An 18237-nucleotide genomic window follows, 5' to 3' on the forward strand; every position below is an offset into this window, starting at 1 on the left:
GTGGAGTTTATTGTCTCCTGGGGTGGGGAAAGGAAAGCGCCGGGAAGTCAAAAGTAAGCCATGAATGTAAAAGGCTAGAAGATTAGGAAATCTTCCTTTATTAAATAACGTCTTGAGGAAGTCGTCTTGGGAGCTGGATTCATTCCAGGACTTGGATGTGAATATCCTTTAGAAAAATGCAAGTTTTTGAACTTTTCTGGATCAATTTTTGTACATTTTGAATTATTTATATATATATTTTAATTGTTGTTATTTTGGTTTTTTGAGACAGGATTTCTCAGTGTGTAGCTTTGGCTGTCCCAGAGCTCATTCTGGCCTCAAACTCAGAGATCAAGCATGCCTCTGCCCCTGGAGAGCTGGGACTAAAAACATGTACCACCACTGCACATTTTGTATTTTAAATCACGAGAAACAAGTTCCGTTTTGGTATTTTATTGTCTTTTGACAAAAAACAAAGCCAAGCCAAACTAATATACACCGGATTTAATTAATCTCCAGGTGGTAGGCTGCAATAGTTGTTGTACAACTTTGCTCTAGTCAAAAAAAGCAAACGGGGGCTTGGGGGGTGGGGAGGGTGGGGATGGACAGTGGTGGGAGGCAACAAGGGTAGTGATGGTGGCAGCAGAGGCAGTGGTGGGGGTTGGGGTTGGCAAGGGACAAAACACTCAAACCCCGTTGCAATGATTCCATAGCATCCTCTGAGTCTTGGCAGAATATCTGTCTGCAGGTGTGAGGCAGGGTGCCCAACACCCCTGCTTTGGCTTCTTGCTTACCCTGCAGGGCAACTGTCTCACAGTGGAGATTCTTAAGGGAGCCACCAACACCACCCTTGAGCAGGTTGGCACAGTTTCCAACGAGACCTGACAGGCCCTTCTCCCTGCAGAGTCACTCCGATGTAGGCAGCTCTTTCCAGGTCTAGAAAGAGTCTGGCTCAGGCACCTTGTGAACCCCTGAACATTCAGCTTCTCCTCCACATGCTATCAGCTCCTGGTGGCAGAGCAGCCTCTAGCCACTTGAACAGTCTGTCGTCCTAGAATGATACGGAGACAGGGACGGCCTCAGAGAAATCTCAGAGAAATCAGAGTGCGGTTCCAGCACTAAATACCCTGGTGGAGAGCAGGGCAGGACGGAATGCAGACTTCCGGTCCCTCCGATCTGAAGCTCCAGATAACCACTCACTAGGAATGGGTGAGGGCCACAGATCTTGCTCTTGAGGGCAACTAGATGAGAGATGGGAGGAGGGGAGGAAAAGCTCCCCTAAGAGAATCACTTTGACCCCCTTGTTCTGTTTGATTTGGAGCTTGATTTACTGGTAGGGGCGTTTTGACCAAATCCGTTGTTTGCATCTATTGACCGCTAAAATCTCGTTAGTCCTGATGTTTTTCTGCAGCACAGTTCCTGCATTGGCATTGTTTTATTGCTTGAGTGGTTCTGAGAACAGATTATGTACTCAGACACTTGGATGTGATTTCTGGCTCTATGACTGTCGACTTCGAGATTCTGAAAAAAAAAAAAAAAAAAAAAAGCCATTTAGTTCCACAAGCCTTCAGTCCTGTCGCTGTACACGGAGACTGTTCATATGTGTTCATTGCTGTGGGTGACAGGACAGGAGAGTGTAAGGCTAAGCTCATAGGCTCTGGAAATCTTAGCCACTGTCATTACTGAGACAAACAGTATAAAGGAGGTTGGTGCATTGAATTTCTTCCCTTTGCCTCTCACACACAAGGGGGAAGACCCGAGCTGAGATACAGAATATTCACTCCTTGGCTCCCAGGCCAAAGAATGGGCTGTATGAAATGATTCAGCATGTTTCTCTGTTCACCTCGCAGAGCAAGCCGCGGTGACCCAAATCCTCCCAGATTAGGCTCTGTGTGGCTTATGTGGCTATCCTATCTCCTCAGCCCCTTGGCCACAGCCTCTGATCCCAATACTGGACAAATAAGTACAGAGCAGACCCAAGACCGCTTGCCCACTGCTTCAAAACCCAAGGACTCTCAGAAGACAAGGGTTGGAGAGGAGGAAAGCGTTTACCCCTAGGAGATGATTGGAGCTACTGTTCCCCCAAGATGATTACGTGTACAAAATACAAAAGCACTCTTAATGAATTAACTGGTTAATTCATTAATTAATTTGAGACAGGGTTTCTCTGTGTAGCCCTGGCTGTCTGCAGAACTCAGAAATCCCCCTGCCTCTGCCTCCCAAGTGCTGGGATTAAAGATGTGTGCCACCACCTGACAAAAAAGAACTTTTATAAGTGAAGAAAAAAGGTTCTGTTCTGGTAATGAGCAGAAAGAAGTCTTCCTTATCCAGGGCCTTCATCTTTTCCTTCCTTCCTTCCTTCCTTCCTTCCTTCCTTCCTTCCTTCCTTTTTTTCTTTCTTTCCTTTCTTTCTTTTTCTTTCTCTAGCTAAACTGTGTTAATTTGACCTTGACTGCCTAGGGGGTTTCTGTAACCCTTTAGACACACACACTACTTTACAGCGTTTTGCATGACTTTTTGTGAGGTGAAACACGGGACTAGAATAAGGAGTGGCCTTCCACATTCTGACGTTATCTGAGGGTTACCAAATGTGGAGTTTGAAAACCTAAAGTATGCTTATCTGTCAACATCTTCGTTACTTAGGGTCAGCTTTTCTCAAGAATTTAGAATGTGTAAAAGTACAGCAAGTCCAAGGTCAACCCACACAGAGAGACAGCCACTTACTCCTACCCTGATGGCTGATCCCTCATCCTTGTTTTATTATGTCCACTTTATAGATGAAGTGGAGGCAGTCATGGGTCTCTCCTGTGCCTTCTAGGTCTTCATGTCTAAGCCTGCTTCCATTTGGGCTAGATCACATGCATTGACCCTGGGGCCCACTCTCTTTTTTTCTTCCTGGGGGAGAGGAAGGCTATGTGTGTGCAAGGAAGAGGATCGGGGGAGGGAGGCTGATGGCACTGCAGGGGGGCAGTTTCTAACCAAAGCTCCCAGCAGAAGAGAACTGAACTGTCTGGAGATAAACCCCCCTGTTCTGGAAGAGCCTCAGTTGGTCTCAGGGAAAGAAAGCAGAAGCAATTGAGAACAGGTAGAAGTGAGTTTTCACTCTCACAGGGTAAACCTGAAGGAGCTGAAATGCCTCTTAGAATTTCAACCATTCAGGAGACAGCAGCAAGGAGTGTCACAAGTTCGAAGCTGGCTTGGGGGGCTAGTGAGACCCTCCCTGTCTTCATGTGTTACATTGCCCCTTATCCTCCCCCTAAATTCAGACTTTTATTCCAGGACTTCTTCTCACTTGAATTTATTAATCGATGGAACCTCCTAATTTTGAACTTCACTTTTTTTGAGAGAGTGTGGGGGGGTACGGGGGGGGGCAAAAAGGGGCCAGGGCCCTTTAAGAGGGCGGAGCGACCCCAGTGGGACCCACCCCCTGGGGCGGCGCAGGCGCGCGCGGGCTCTGAGAACCCGGCTGGAGGGCCGCGGGCTCGCGGGGCCGCAGCACCTGCGGCGCGGCGCCGGGGTGGCCGAGGTCGAGTGTGGGCGGCGAGGGCGGGACGCCGGGCCCGCTCGGGGCCGAGGCGGAAGCCGCGGGGCGGGGGCGCGCAGGGCAGCACCATCTGGAGGGGCGGGAGCGCGCGGCCTCTGGGGGGCAGGCGCGTGCGCGGCGCGGCGGGCGCTGGGGGTCGCCGGCGGGGGGCGCAGGAGGAGCGCGGCGGGCTGAGCCCCGCGCTGCCGGAGCAGCAGCCGGCGCGCGTCGGGCGGCTCAGCTGGGGCCCGCAGCTTCTTCGCGGGCTGAAGCTCGGCGTGGAGGAGCAGGGCGGGGTGGGTCCGGCCGTGCAGGAGGAGGGCGGCGTGGGGCTGGGGGTGCAGGAGCGGGGCGGCCGCGGTCACGAGCCCAGCCTGGGGGTGGTGTGGGGGCCGCCCGACGCCGCGGACTGGAGGCGCCCGGCGCGCTGGACGGGCTCGGCCGGCGGGCCGGTGGCGCAGGAGGAGGGCCTGGGGCCCCGCAGGCAGCAGCAGGAGAAGGGGGGAGGCGGCCCCGCAGTGCAGGAGCGCGGCGAGGCCCGTGCCGGGGTGCAGGAGCGCGGGGAGGGCAGCCCACGCAGGCTCCTGCGGCAGCCGGAGGAGCTGCCCGAGTTGGCGGACGGCTCCTGCCCGCACACCGAGGAGCTCGAAAGTTCGGACGAGCGCAGCTGGGAAAGCTGCAGGCACCTGGGCGGGGAGGCGGTGCTCCTCGGAGCATCCTCCGGGAGCGGGGACAGACTCGGGCTGCTGGGGAGAGCCAGGCCTGTAGGGCCCCGGGGGCCTGAAGGAGAGGGGCGCTTGGGGGTGCAGGAAGCAAATTGGCTGCCGGGGGTGCAAGAGGGCCAGGTAGTGTGGGCTGTTCAGGAAACGTATCTGAACGGTAAAGGGTCCCCGGGCGGAGAGGGATTCCAAGAGGGACACAGGACCCGCAGGCGCAGACGGCGAAGGAGGTGGTAATCTGCAAGCTGCCTTGCTAGCATCAGGGTTGCTCTAGTGCCAAGAGTAATGCAGGAAGATGTAGGGGTTTGGGGACCAGAAGAACGCTGTGAACCTGACCTTTGGAAGCCATTGCTGGAGGGTAGGCACTGGCCTGCAAGATCCTCTCTGCTACCTCAAGTCTGAGCATCCTCGAAGCTGTGTCTGCCTGGGGACAGCTGAAAACTCAGGTAGGGAAGGCCAGTTTTGTTACCAGCTGGAGTTGATGTGTTTAGAAGCACCTTGAGAATGGGTTTCAAACATCCCTTGTCCTCTCAGGTTGACCAAGCTGGGAAGAATCCCCCCCCCCCCCCCAACTCATACAATTGTACTTAGCAGCTTTTGTAGAGGGATAGTCACTTCTTTCAAGTCTAGACTGGATGTGAAAGCATTTGAATGGCTGCCTGGTATAGGCAGAGGGAACAGAAGGTAGGATAGCCCCAGGGCTAGAGTTGCAGGAACTAAGTCATCCCCTCCACCTGTGTGCTGGGGGAGGTAGGTGTGCTTCTCTGTGCAAGTTGTTGTGCAACCTGCACCGCTGGCCTCCAGTCCTTCAGAAAGGGGAAGAAAACGGGCAGTGTTGCAAGAGCCTTATCTTGTAGTCCTGTTGGTCACGTGAGTGTGGCAACCAGTAGTGACTTGGGCACGAGCCTGGCCTGCGCCTTGCCACACGGTTTTGTCACGGTTGATTATGTTGTGGGCCCAAAGCCAAGGATGGGTAGAAGAGCGGAGTGCAACTGGTGAGGTCTTCGTTTGTGACTGGAATGGGAAAGGAGGATGTACCAGCGGCTGCTACCCAGGCCTTGACCTCACTCTGGAAGCTGGCAAATAGAAGCCTGTGGTATCCTAGTCAGACCTCCTCACACCCTCACCCTAGACGCCTGACTCGTTCTTGGTGCAGCCTAGAGGTGAAGACTACAGGCCAATGGCTAGATTTGATTTCTTGTTGACACATGAACCCACTTCTTTCCTGGTCCAGGTGGGCTAAGTTGACAGCTTACAGTCACTGTCTTTCTCTAGCCTTGTCGAGTTCTTGCACCTCCAGCCCACCAGTGGGATGGTTTCAGAGTTACTGTCTCAGATCCTTCACCGGGAATATCTCTGCCCTAGCCCACCGAACGCTTATGAGTCAGATGGACTCTCATACCCGGTTCTGAACCGGCCTGGGTGGAGATAGGTTTCTCCTGTGGGGGCAGAAGAAGGGGTAATGGTGCCTAAGACTGCTGGAGGAGCCGGTTTGCCGACTCTGGCAAACCTAACCCGTCTGTCAGCTTCATCCCGTGCCTGTCACGTTGTTTCCTCAAACATTCAGACACCGGAAGTTTAGCTGCCGTGCCCATGGTGTCAAGCTCCCTGGAATGACCAGAGTGGTTCTGGCTCACTGGTTTCTGTGGAGAGAATTCTGCTCTCAGCACATATGTAAGCACACACCTCCACGCTTCCGCTTCCTTTAGGTTGCCTTTCCTGAAGTTTTGGATGAACAGGAGAGGGACTGGTCTGCTCTCAGTAGTCCCTGAGCTTGCTGTGCCTAGGATTTTGTGTAAATGGAAATCAATTGGTGACCTTTTAGAGTCTGGCTTCTTTGGAGCAGCATCCTGTTTCACATCTCACCCGTGAAGTTGGGAGTATCATTGGTTCATCCCCAGTCATTGTCAGCCGTCTCTTATGTGTGTGTCATTGTCTTTATATCCATTTCCCTGGCAGGCTTCGGATTTGGTGTTACAAGTACAGCTTCTTTTGAATGATTGTGTTTGCCTTTGTGTGGATATAGGCTTTTATTTTCCCAGGTAAATTCTTAGGGCTAGAATGGATGGTTTATATTGTAGGTGAACATTTTAATCTATAAGGCACTTCTAGACTTATAACCCTTTTTACATTTCATAAACCAGTTAAAAATAAATTTAAGTAAATTTTTTTTTTTTTTTTTTTTTTTTTTTTTTTTTGGTTTTTTTTGAGACAGGTTTTCTCTGTGTAGCCCTGGCTGTCCTGGAACTCACTCTGTAGACCAGGCTGGCCTCGAACTCAGAAATCTGCCTGCCTCTGACTCCCAAGTGCTGGGATTAAAGGTGCGAGCCACCACTGCCCAGCAAAAAGTGTTTTTTGTTTTTTTTTTAAACAAATGAGAAAATAATAAATAAATAGCTGGCTTTGGTGTCATGTACATGTAGGCCTTGGGATCTTGGGCCAGGAGCTCCTTGTAGGAGCCCAGGAGCTAAAACCCAGCAGGACCCAGCTCAGCTAACAAATGGCACCCCCCAAAAACCTCAACCCTCAAAACATACTGGACAGGCTGTTTTTCAAAATGGTTGAACAATTTTCTACACCTACCATACATTGTCTCCTGGTATCTTCAGGCATTCTGGGAGGTCTGTAGTGTCTGACTGTGGCTTTAATTGACACCCTGGAGTGACTAATGCTGGGTGTCTCTCCGTGTGCTCACTTGCCATCTGGGCATTTTTGGTTGGGTGTCTGTTCATATTGTTTACTCATCGTGCATCTTTGTCATATTGTTTTAAAGGATTTGTAAAATAGATTCATATTATAAATCTTATCAAATGCATAGTTTGCATATGTTTTCTTGTAGTTTCCAGTTTGCGTTTTAGCCATTCCCCCTTTCTCCCAGTTTCTCTCTTCATTGCACTCTGCTGCTGTTTTGACTTAATTTTATTTTTACACTCTGTGTGTGTGTGTGTGTGTGTGTGTGTGTGTGTGTGTGTGTGTGTGTGTGTGTGTGTATTATGCCAGAGAAAAACTTTTGGGAGCCAGTGTTCTTTTATAATGTGGGTCCAGGAATCCAACTCAAATGGTCAGGTGTGGTAAAAGTAACAAGTGAGCCATCTTGCTAGACCTTTTTGGTTTTTTTTGTTTGTTTGTTTTTAGACAGGATCTTTTGTATTTCAGACTGACTTCAGACTCCCTATGTAGCTGAGGGTGGCCTTGAACCAATCAGGTGCACATGTGGTCAGATGCAGCTGTCCAGGGTAGGTTCTCTCTGGCCGCCTGTGGGATCTAGAAATTGAACTCGGATTGACTTCAATTCTCAGGCCTGGGAGCTGAAACTACAGCTGAATATCACATGCAGTGACTTTTGAGTTGGTCCTTGAGTCCCGAAACTGCTTAAAACTGACTTAGTCCTAGCAGATTTTAGATTTTCTAGAGGTTCCACTTTCTTGGTAGTCTCTGGGTCGTTGACTAGCAAAAACAGTTTTATTTTATTTTTCTGACCTCTGTGCCTGTAATCTGTTTCCTTTTCTTGCCTGTTCATAATAGCTATATCATCTGGCAGGAAGAATGGATACCTCAGTGCTGATCCCTGAAGAAAACATTAAGTCCTTCACCATCAAGCATGCTGTAGTTTGTGGGGGTTTTTTTGGTGTACAAATACATTGGTTTGAAAACTCTCCTTCTGTGCCTGTTGGTGAGAGTTGTTTATTTGTTCTTTGTTTTCTGAGACACGGTTTCTCTGTGTAGCCCTGCTGTCCTGGACCAGGCTGGTCTCGAACTCAGAGATCCACCTACCTCAGCCCCCGAGTGCTGGAGTTAATCAGAATGGTTGGTTGTTGCACTTTAGGCCAGATGCTTTGTGTCAGTCCATGGAATTTCTGTTTTGATTTGTTAACATGAATCACATAATAGCATATATATGTACTACTCGTAATTAATTTGTTGTTTTGTTTTTTGTTTTTGTTTTCAGGTTGGGCATCTACAACCAGGCTGGCCTTGAACTTGCTAAAAAATCCATACAGCCCTCCTGCCTCAGCCTCCTCTTCCCTAGTGCTGGCATTATAGGTGTGCTCTCCACGCTGGGTTGCCGAGCCCTTTTGTGGAGGCTGAGGTAGTGTTGCTTGCTGATGGCCCTAGCACTCAGGATGCAGGTGAGAGGGCTGGGCCAGCTCTGACTGTATGTTGAGCAATACCCTATGTCCAAAAAGAATGTGTATGTCCTTGCTTCAGATAACCTTTTTTTTTTTTTTTTTTTTGTATGACTGTGGCATTTATAGTATTGTTCTTTTACTTTCTATAGTCAAGTGATATTAGAGTAAGAACCTTAAATAATATACTTTCATTTCTCCCCTCTTTGAAACAGTTACCATACCACACTGATACTGGTTTGTTTAAACAAGCACCTTAACTTTTTTTTTTTTTTTTTTTTTTTTTGAGACAGGGTTTCTCTGTGTAGCCCTGGCTGTCCTGGAACTCACTCTGTAGACCAGGCTGGCCTCGAACTCAGAAATCCGCCTGTCTCTGCCTCCCAAGTGCTGGGATTAAAGGCGTGCGCCACCACCGCCCGGCAGCACCTTAACTTTTAAGCTGCTTTGAGTAATAATAAAAGAATAATCTAAATAGTTACTAGTGAGAGCAAGTACTAAGTGCTTGCACTGTTGCCTTCTTTTCCTTGGTGGTCCTCTCCCCTGGTCCTGCCAGTTTCTTCACTCAGGAGAGCCATGCTCAGCAGATTCTTAGGGGCCTTTGGAGCGGTCTCTGGGCCTGCCTCCTCCTGTTACTCTGGACTGTAAGCCCTGAGCCTTCCCTGGGTTCAGCTCATCTTTTAAATTTAGGTCACTTTTTTCTCTTTCATCTTGATACAGCTAGTTGCCCATTACTTTCTTTCTTCTTAGATTTTCTTTATTTTTGTGTGCGTTGCCAGAGTGTTTTGGCAGCATGTATATGTACCGCCTATGTGCCTGGTGCCCAACAGGGGTCAGAAGGAGGTGCCTGATCCCCTGGAACTAAAATCACAGACAGTCGTGAGCTGCCATGTGACCCTCTGGAGGAGTGGCCACTGCTCTTAAGTGCTAAGCCATTTTTCTAACCCCAACCCCTCATACAAGAAAATTTAAAATTTATTTTAAATTTATTTTTTGAGACAGGGCCTTACCTTGTATACCTGATTGGCCTGATATTCACTCTGTAGACCAGGCTAGCGTTGAACTCACAGAGATCCACCTGACCCTGCTTCCCAAGTGCTGGGATTAAAGGTGTCCACTACCATTCATGACTTTTAGTTTTTTTTTTTTTTTAAACTCGCTTGACACAGTCAATTATACAAAGAAAAGTGTACACAACTGCATACAAAGAACCATACTCTCCTATTACTAAACACAACAGTGGCTAAAAACAACTGTAGAGCAGCCTCCAGGATTTAATGCAAAAATACCCTGGATAGAAGGGTTTCTGGCTTCTAACCAAACCAGATCAGTATCAAACAGACTTTATTCTTCCTTTTTTTTCTTTCTTTTTTTGTGGTGTGGTTTTTTTTTTTTTTTTTTGACAGGGTTTCTTTGTGTAGCCCTGGCTGTCCTGGAACTCACTCTGTAGACCAGGCTGGCCTCAAACTCAGAGATCTGCTTGCCTCTGATAGAATTAAAGGTGTGTACCACTACTGCCAGACTCTTTGTTTTCTTTCTTGACAGGGATGATGCAATGGTCAGGAGGTACAGCTCATCCTGGGGCTGGGGAAGGCATGGTGGCAGGCAGCTCCTTCCATGGTAGCAGGACTAGATGGTGTGGCTCACTCCTCATTTCAGCCCAGGAAGCAGAGAACACGTGGGCTGGAGTGAGGGCTGTAAACCCCCCATTCCTCCAGCTAGCCCCATTTAAAGCCCCACAACTTACCAAAACGGCATCACTAGCTGGGGACCGTATACCAGAACACTTGAGCCTGTGGGGCCATTTCCTGTTCAAACCATACTTCCTCCCCTTGATGGTTTTGGTAACACACATCCCGTGTAGGATCCTTAAGAGGGAGCCCTTGATAGTGCCACCACCAGCCTAAGCTTAGTTGATGGTTATATGAATATAGAGATTTGGTCAGAAACTGCTTCCCTTGCAAGTCTTTAGGGTATAAGCCGCTGTTTCAGGTTTCATAGTTTGCACTTACTACATTAGTTTTTTTTAGCTCTCTGGCTTTTGGGCCTATGGTGAGGCAGTCTGTCCTGGCAGAAGAGTATGGCAGAGCAGTGCTTCGAACTTCCTGGAGGTAGGAAGGTAGACTGGAAGGGGCAGGTGTCAAAAGCACATCCTCGGTGACCATTTCCTTCAGCCAGATCCATGTCTTGCTAATGGCCTTAGATCATGACTCAATCAAATGATCAATTCTTTGACCAGGTCAGACACGTCATGATCCGGTCACCTCTCGGTAGCACCAAAATCTGGTGACCAAGCCTTGACCATGAGCCTTTCTGAGAACACTTCCTATCCACACCATAAGAGTGTTGAAGTTTAAAGTCATTCCAGTCCTTTGCTGCATGAAGAACTGTTGAAACTCTACTGTCCCATTAGATAATCCACAGCTCCCTGAAAGATGTCTTCTTCCCAGAAAGCCTCAACTTGCTGAAACTTAAAAGTCACGTTTAAAAAAATGTGTTTTGAAAGGTCAGAATGAGTATGGGGATCTAATAAGGTAAATTCTCAGAGTAAATTTCTCTGGGTACTGTGACGATTCCTTCTGCACTGATGTTAATGAGACTTAGTATTTAGAAGTATCTGAATAGTGAATAATAGGTCTGTAAGCTTATGCTGATTTTCATGATGTGAAGAGTAAGTATTTTTAAAAACTGCCATGTCAACAATGGCAGCATATTTGAAAATGGATTGGCTAGGCCAGGACAAATGATTGCCACAACTATAGGTTTGTCTAGAGCTGTGGTTCTTAGCCCAAGTTCAGATCCATCTAAAGAGGCTTCAAGACTGCTTAGACCAATTTAATTAGAATCATACGGAATGGAGTCCAATGTTGACATTTTCAAAACGCCAGGTGATTTCAGTGCACAGCTGGACAAAGAACTAAGAGCTAAGAGATCCTTGCTTTCAGATGGTATTTTACGGACTAGTGACAACAGCATCTCTCAAGAGCTTGTTATAAATTCAAACTCTTGGATTCAACCTTTATCTTTGAATTCAGAACCTACATTTGTGGCTTGAGTGTACATTAGGTTTAAAAGACAGTGGTCAGCCAGGCATGGCGGCCGATGGCCTTTAATCAAGTGCTTGGGAGGCAGAGGCAGGGCAATCTCTTGAGTTTGAGGCCAACCTGGTCTACAAAGAGAGTTCCAAGACAGTCAGGGCTATACAGAGAAACCCTATCTCAAAAATAACAACAACAAAACAGTAGCTCGTACTTAGAAATTCGTGCTGTGAGCCTGCCTGCTATTCAGAATGGGTATGGATGTTTACTCTTTTGTCTGCTGTATTTCTCTCTCTCTCTCTGTCTCTCTCTGTCTCTCTCTGTCTCTCTCTGTCTCTCTGTGTCTCTCTGTGTCTAGTGTATGTGATTTGTGTGTGTGAGTGTGGATGTGCACATGCTGTAGTACATGTGTGAAGATTAAGGGACAACCCTAGTCTTCTACTTTTTTTTTTTTTTTTTTTTTTTCTCGAGACAGGGTTTCTCTGTGTAGTCCTGGCTGTCCTGGAACTCACTCTGTAGACCAGGCTGACCTCGAACTCAGAAATCCGCCTGCTTCTACTTCATTCTGAGGCAGTGAGCCAGCGCTACCTTGCTGGCTTTAAAGTGGGGTTGTGTAGATTCATACATAGATTCAGGTCCTTGCACTTTTATAGCCACCTCCCTAGCCTACCTTCTGCTTTCCTAAGACGTGTGATCCTAAAACACTGTGTGTGTGCGCGCCCCGCACACACACATATGCATGCACATGCACGCACACGTGCTATGACGGCCATCACAGGATAGCTGGTGGAAGTTGATACTCTTCTTCCACATTGTTTCCTGGGAATCAAACTTAAGTGGCAGGTTTGGAGACAGGCATGAACCCTAAGGGCTGAGCAATCTCTACAGCCCAGTTGTTTTTGATACTTTGTTTCCTTGGATTAAAAACAAAAACAGCCCTTGTTCTTTTGTCGATACATTTTATGGGTCTGAGCATATTACTGAAAATTTTCTGTCTGAAATTTTCTTCTCCAGAGCTTGTTTGTTTTCCCCCTGCTCAGTTGCTTTTTTGTGTTTTGTTCTCTCCCAAGTGAGGCTTTATTTGATATTTGATAAATTTTTGTTGTTGTCTACTTCTAATCAAGGAAGAAGCTTGTGAGGCTGTGGTGCTGGGTGGCTTGTTGACTTGTTTTATGTGATGACTTGAACAGGCCATTTATTGAAAGCCTCTAGTTTGAGTGTCTTTATATTTTTCTTGGCTTGGTTGGAGTCCAGAAGACACCCCTTGTTTTGCCAGCAGGGAGCCCCCAGGTTTCTGGAACAGGTATTGAAAGGAGCTGTGATCTTGACATTTCTGTGTGTTCTCTTTGTTTGAGGTGTGGCTCTCCCTGATGTCAGTAATGCCTCCTGGGATGCTGTGCAGAGACCTAGTGTGTTTCTTTATGCAAATAGAAGGGCCTCTGCCGGGTAGTGGAGGGCCGGTCACTTGGGGTTTGGGTTGGGGAGGTAGTCAAGAGGTATTATTAGTTCTTAAAGAGTTAACTATTCTTGTACCTGAGCATTTCTAGCTTCCTCTTCCAACACTTCACCTCCTTTTGACACTGCCTTTTTGGCTCAAGAACAATCAGTTGTTTTTCCTCACCTCTTGGTGTCCACTCCTGATGATTCTTCCTTTCATGCTTTGGGCCAAGCATGTCCCTTACCCATTCAGAATCTAAATTTTGCATGTGATCAAACAGGCAGGATACAGTGGGATTTGAAGTACACTGACACTTTTAGTATTCCCAGACTCTCTGAGGGCCTCAAACCTGCACCGGTGCCTGTGTTGCAGTTGCTGGGGCTTTGGTCTGAAGGATGTGAGCAGTGACGTTGCACGGTCAGTGTTCTACAGCACAGCTCTGGTGCATCCTTTGCTGCTGCTCCTTCCCTCACCCCTCTGCCAGGGCTCAACAATAGGCCACTTCAGCTCAGGCCTCTTGCTGAAGGAGTGGGGGTGGGCAAAGCTAGAGTCAGAAGTAGGCAGGGTGGCCAGCTGGTTGACTCTACCCTGCCCTGGAAGAGCTCTGGCAGTGGCTGACTGCACTATCCTCTTCCCCCTCCCCCCCCCCCCCAGTTTCCCCCCTCCTTCCCGTGGAGCCAATGATGGGTTTTGGTGCTATGAGGGTACCCTGGGGAGGGCAGTGGGTGAGAGATCTGCAAGTTGGTATCCAAGCCCTGGTGCTAAAGTGTGTGTCACACATGGGTGGGAAACCTGGACAGTGCTAGGCATTTGTTCTTGCTCACACATTGCTGGGGCATTAATGGGAGACAGGCAGAGATCCAGGAGCATGATAGGATGCTGTGGCTGTCAGTGTGCTTCTCTTTAGCTGGGGAGCACAAAACAACTTCATGGTCCCATCAAGACCTTAATATGGGTGCTTAGTGCAGGCTGAGGAGGCAGTATCTCCTTTCCCTCTGAAGTTGAAGGGGGTGAACCTCCTTCATTCTTATGCTTCTGTTCATGCTTCTGTACCCCACTCTCCCCCGCCACTTCATTCTTCCTTCCCCAGTTGCCCAATAAGGTTGGGATGCCTTATAGATACAGGCGTCCATCTGGTTGACCCATGTGGCATTCTGAGCCCACATCTGGTTCCTTGTAGTCCAGTAAGAAGGTTGTTCTGTGAAGGCTGGTTCACACTCTCCTGCCTGAGTCATCCTAGGGTAGTTTAGTGGGTCTGGGGCAAAAGTAACAGAAATGATTGATAGCCCCTCTATCCATGAAGGAATTGTCTTCTCTGGATTGAAAACAGTGAGGAGCAGTAGGGCCTGGTGGTATACACTTTTAATCCCAGTAATTGGAAGGTCAAGACAGGCAGAGTTCGAGGCCAGCTACATTGTGGTAGAGGGGAAGTGGGGAAAGCCAAGGCAGGGAGGGGGAGGGTGATCTGACTTGTTCCTGGTGTTCACTGAGCAGCCAACTGGCAGCAACTCATAGGGAAAGAGGCTACCTTTCTCACTGTCTGTCACAAAGACTGAAGTCCTTCTTAGCTCTGTCTTCCTGGGTTCTGGCTATTTTACAAGGCACTAACCACATTAGAAACCTGTGCTAATGGCTATCACAGTAGAATTATGCACTTACTCAAAGAGTTACACAAATAGTAACTCTTTAAGTACCGGAATATATATATATTTTTATGTGTTATGGGCGTTTTCACCTGAACGTGTATCTATGCACAGTGCACCACATGAGTGCAGTGCCCACAGAGACCAGAAGGGGGAAGTCATAATCCCTGGAACTGGAGTTTAGAGCCTATGTTGTAAGCTCATGTAGGTGCTGGGAATTGAACCTTGGTCCTTTGGAACAGCAGCCAGTACTTTTACCCACTGAACCATCTTTCCAGCCCCATGATGAGTAATTTCTAAAAATATTTTTGGCTCTTCCATGAGAGTTTTTTTTTTTTCTTTTATTTATACGCATTCCTTTAACAACCCAGGGGCATTGGTAGAAGCAACTGTTTGAGGATAAAAGATGGGAGCTTAGAGAAATGATAACATTTGATTAGGGTCTTACAGATATATAGGAATTCATTTTGGAGGCCAGGAGACAGGTATCACAAAGACCTTTTCAGTGCAGGTAGGAGGAGTGCTGAAGTGCTGATTGGGTGGTGGCCTGGGGGAAGGAGGAGTCTCAGCTGCTGGTGAGAATGTGGCTCTGGCCTGGGGTGGTTTGTGCTGAGCAAGAATTAGAGTAGCTACCAATCAAGAATAGTAGTAGGTATCCCAGCAGGAGTTAACAGAGGGTGGTGCACTAAACTGGGACAGGCAGATGATGGTACCAGTGCAGCATCCAGCTGGAACCGCTCTGTAAATTCTGACAGGAGTGGAGACAGCTCAGGGTAGCAGTAGGAGACCTAAGAATGAGGAATCGGACCCCAAGGAGTTAATCATTCTTTGAGAATAGAAGGAAGGGTGAGGTCTGAAGCCTTTAGAAATAGCAGTTGATAGGGAAGGGAGTGCCATTTTCCTTTGGGTGTGGCCTCTGGTAGATGGCCTGTGCTCTAGTGGGTGGCCTTAGCCCATGAGCACATGGGCATCATTGGATTCAGTGGGCTATAAAAAACAACAACAACAAAAAAATGATAGAAATAAAAGAAATACAGTAGCTCAAAGAGTGAATGGTGCTCAAAAAAGGATGTAGTAATTATAAAGACAGACCAGCTTAAAGGTAGGAACGCTGTTTATGTTTGAATATCGTATATGCTTTAAAATACTCTCTAATTCTCTAAGCATGATTTTGTTAATCAGATTTCAAGTACGAGGATGATGATGACAAGGTTTCAGGCTAACCTTGGTCTGTGGGCCCAGTATCCCTAGGGAAAACAGCTCAGCCTGGCCCAACCGCAGGACCTCAGCTAGTCAGCTCCTTGGGAGTGAGTGGGCCCCTTTGTCCTGAAGAGGGAGAGGGTGTGGGCAGCCATGGTGTGCTTCTGAATCACTCCCTTCTCTTCCTTGGCCTCTGGCCAGCTGCCTCCTCAGACCAGTGATGTCATACCACGCTGACCTGAAGGTGTGGGGTTGCTTGGTACAGTTCCCTCTGGGACGAGGTCTTGAGGGGAACCAGCCTGGCCTTGGTCCAGAAGCTTGGGCCCTGCTTCCATAGAGGTGAGCTGAGCAGGCCTGACTTGGTGGGGTTCATTTGAGAGGTAAGATAATCCTATGGCTGTGGCCTCCACTTCTTTGCCAAGACATTAATCCTCTGTGTTTACCAGAGAAGAGAAGCTTGCTTGTTGGGTTGGCATATATTCCTAAGAATATGGTAGACTGTTTTGGAGGGAAGAGAATCTTGGCTAGAAGTTGCTTGTCACATCTACTTCTCTGTGAGAATTTGTGACTTCACTGTTGCTGTTGGAGAGGGAAGGCGGGCTGGTGCCTTTTAGTTACATAGTATGGAGAGATAAAGGGGAGAGTGACATACAGGGCAGCTGTTTATGTGGACTGGGTCCCTAGATCTCATCTCAGAGGTGGTTTGGGTTCTGTGGATTTTGTGACAGTATGGGGTTGGAGGTAAGCAGCGGAAGGAGGAATGGGGACTGGTTTCGAACCTTCATTCAGCCTGCCAGGGCAAAACAGGATGGGCGAGTCACATGCTTCCTCACCAGCCTGCTGGCTTTGGATCCTTGTAGCTAGTTGTTCTGAAGACTAGTTTCTGTCATTGCCATGGCGAGATACCGAGACTGTCGTATAGACTAGAACTCAGGACCTGGCAGAGCCCTCTCCCTACCATAGCTGCTCCATGGTGGGCTGTGTGAAGAGAAAGCCTGCTGGGAACTCAAAGTGCCCTCTCAGAATCCCTTTTCTCTGCTTTGGGATAATGGCAGGAGTTTCTAGACCTCTTTCCTCTGTCTTGTCCCAGGAAGGGGGAGTGCTCAGAGCTCGGCTGAGCTCTAAATACTACTTGAAAGGAGTCAGAGGATGCCTCAGATGCCATAGGAATGAGAGGGTGCATGGTGTGTGTGTGTGTGTGTGTGTGTGTGTGTGTGTGTGTGTGTGTGTGTGTGTGTGTTACCTTAGGGCCCTAAGGGTTGGAGGAAGAGAAAAGCCTATTCAATGGCACTTGCTGGCTGGCCATAACCTCACCCCAGGGCTCAGAAATGCAACCTTTCCCAGCATGTGTTGAAGTGACTTCTCCAGCAGTCTAGGCTCTCCAATTCTGAAGTCATAGAGTCTGGCCCCAGTACACTGGTCTGCCTAACTCTCAGTCCCAGTGCTGTCTTGAGAGGAAGGAGAGGTCCAGGTCTGGATAGATGAGGGCAGTGGGCCAGGCTGGGTCTGTCAGCCAGCCTATGAGGGTGGGGGTGAGAGGTGTCTTCCATGAGGAGTGGGTTAGGGAGCCACCAGTTAGAACTTGTAGGCATGCCCAGCAGGTTGGGGCCAAGTGTTCTTGGAGCTGAGTAGTAATCGAGGAGCTGACGGTAATCGAGGAAGATGTTTGAGTTGCTAGGAGGGGCTCAGTGAAGTAGGAGACAAGTTCTGGTGGCTTCTTAGTTGACTCTCATTGTATTATTGAGCATCAGGGTGTTTGGATCCCAGATCCCTATCTGGTGGCCTTGGAGCTTCAGTCATGGAGGTGACCTGAGAGAAGCAGAGGTTCTGAAGGAGTGGGTGGAGCCTCTGCTCTGGCTCCCTAAGGGTCGCGGCTGGCACTGCTTGCCGGTTAGGTGCCTGAAGGACAGACACCTCTACACTGAGGAGAATAGAAGCTAGGGAGGAGGCTAAGGGGTGGGAAGGGGATCCCCATAAGCTCAACCCGAGGGAGAATGTGATAATCTGCTGGTTGTGGACCTGAGCCTTTAGAATTCATGCAGGTGCCAGGATTGGAGCCTTTCCAGCCTAGGCGCTTTAGCAGCCCCTCCCCTCCTGAAGGATGCTCGAGGCCCGCCCCCCCCTGGACGCAGGGCAGTGACGCTGCGGGTGCTGCTGCTGCCGGTGCTGGTGGAGGGGCGGGGGCTGCGGGCAGCACCGCTTTCCTCCCTGCCCCAGTGGTGGGACTTTGGGCCCAATGGGGGAGAGATCTGCATACCAGCGCCTGGCTAGGGGCGAGGAGGGACAGCAGGTAATGGGGATAGCGAGACGTGGGGCTCAGGCCTCGTCGGCTGCTGGTGAGCTGTCGGCCCAGCTCTGCTCTCTGCAGCAGGAGCTTCTTAAGAGTCCAGGGTGCCTGTGCTTTTTTTCCCCCTCCCCCTCCCCCCCCCAATCCCTAGATCTCTGGCCAGGAGGCTGGATGCAGAGCGGGGTGTGTGTGTGTGTGTGTGTGTGTGTGTGTGTGTGTGTGTGTTGGATATGTCTGAGGTGATGGTGGTGGTGAGTTATTGATGCTGGTATCTGACTCAGTAAGC

At 48.9% G+C, this 18237-nt stretch overlaps 1 protein-coding gene across 11 annotated transcripts in view; it reads left to right on the forward strand.

Moving 5' to 3' along the window:
• The first annotated feature begins 4453 nt into the window (after positions 1-4453).
• The window catches only part of Tnk2 (tyrosine kinase non receptor 2), a 39195-nt gene continuing 25411 nt past the window's right edge, over positions 4454-18237 (forward strand). For 3 of the 11 annotated variants that reach the window (XM_076942814.1, XM_076942815.1, XM_034515006.2), the window contains exon 1: positions 8328-8351. Coding sequence is in view for 7 of the 11 variants with exons in the window: in XM_034515006.2 (XP_034370897.1) it covers positions 8328-8351 (24 nt within the window). In the remaining 4 variants the exon portion in view is untranslated. Of the gene's footprint in view, positions 4668-8327; positions 8352-15518; positions 15567-17793; positions 17955-18237 lie in introns of those variants that run through there. The other 8 variants (XM_034515003.2, XM_076942812.1, XM_034515012.2 and 5 more) reach the window with 7 other exon arrangements.

Source organism: Arvicanthis niloticus, chromosome 12 (genome assembly GCF_011762505.2).
Source record: "Arvicanthis niloticus isolate mArvNil1 chromosome 12, mArvNil1.pat.X, whole genome shotgun sequence".
Lineage (NCBI taxonomy): Eukaryota > Metazoa > Chordata > Mammalia > Rodentia > Muridae > Arvicanthis > Arvicanthis niloticus.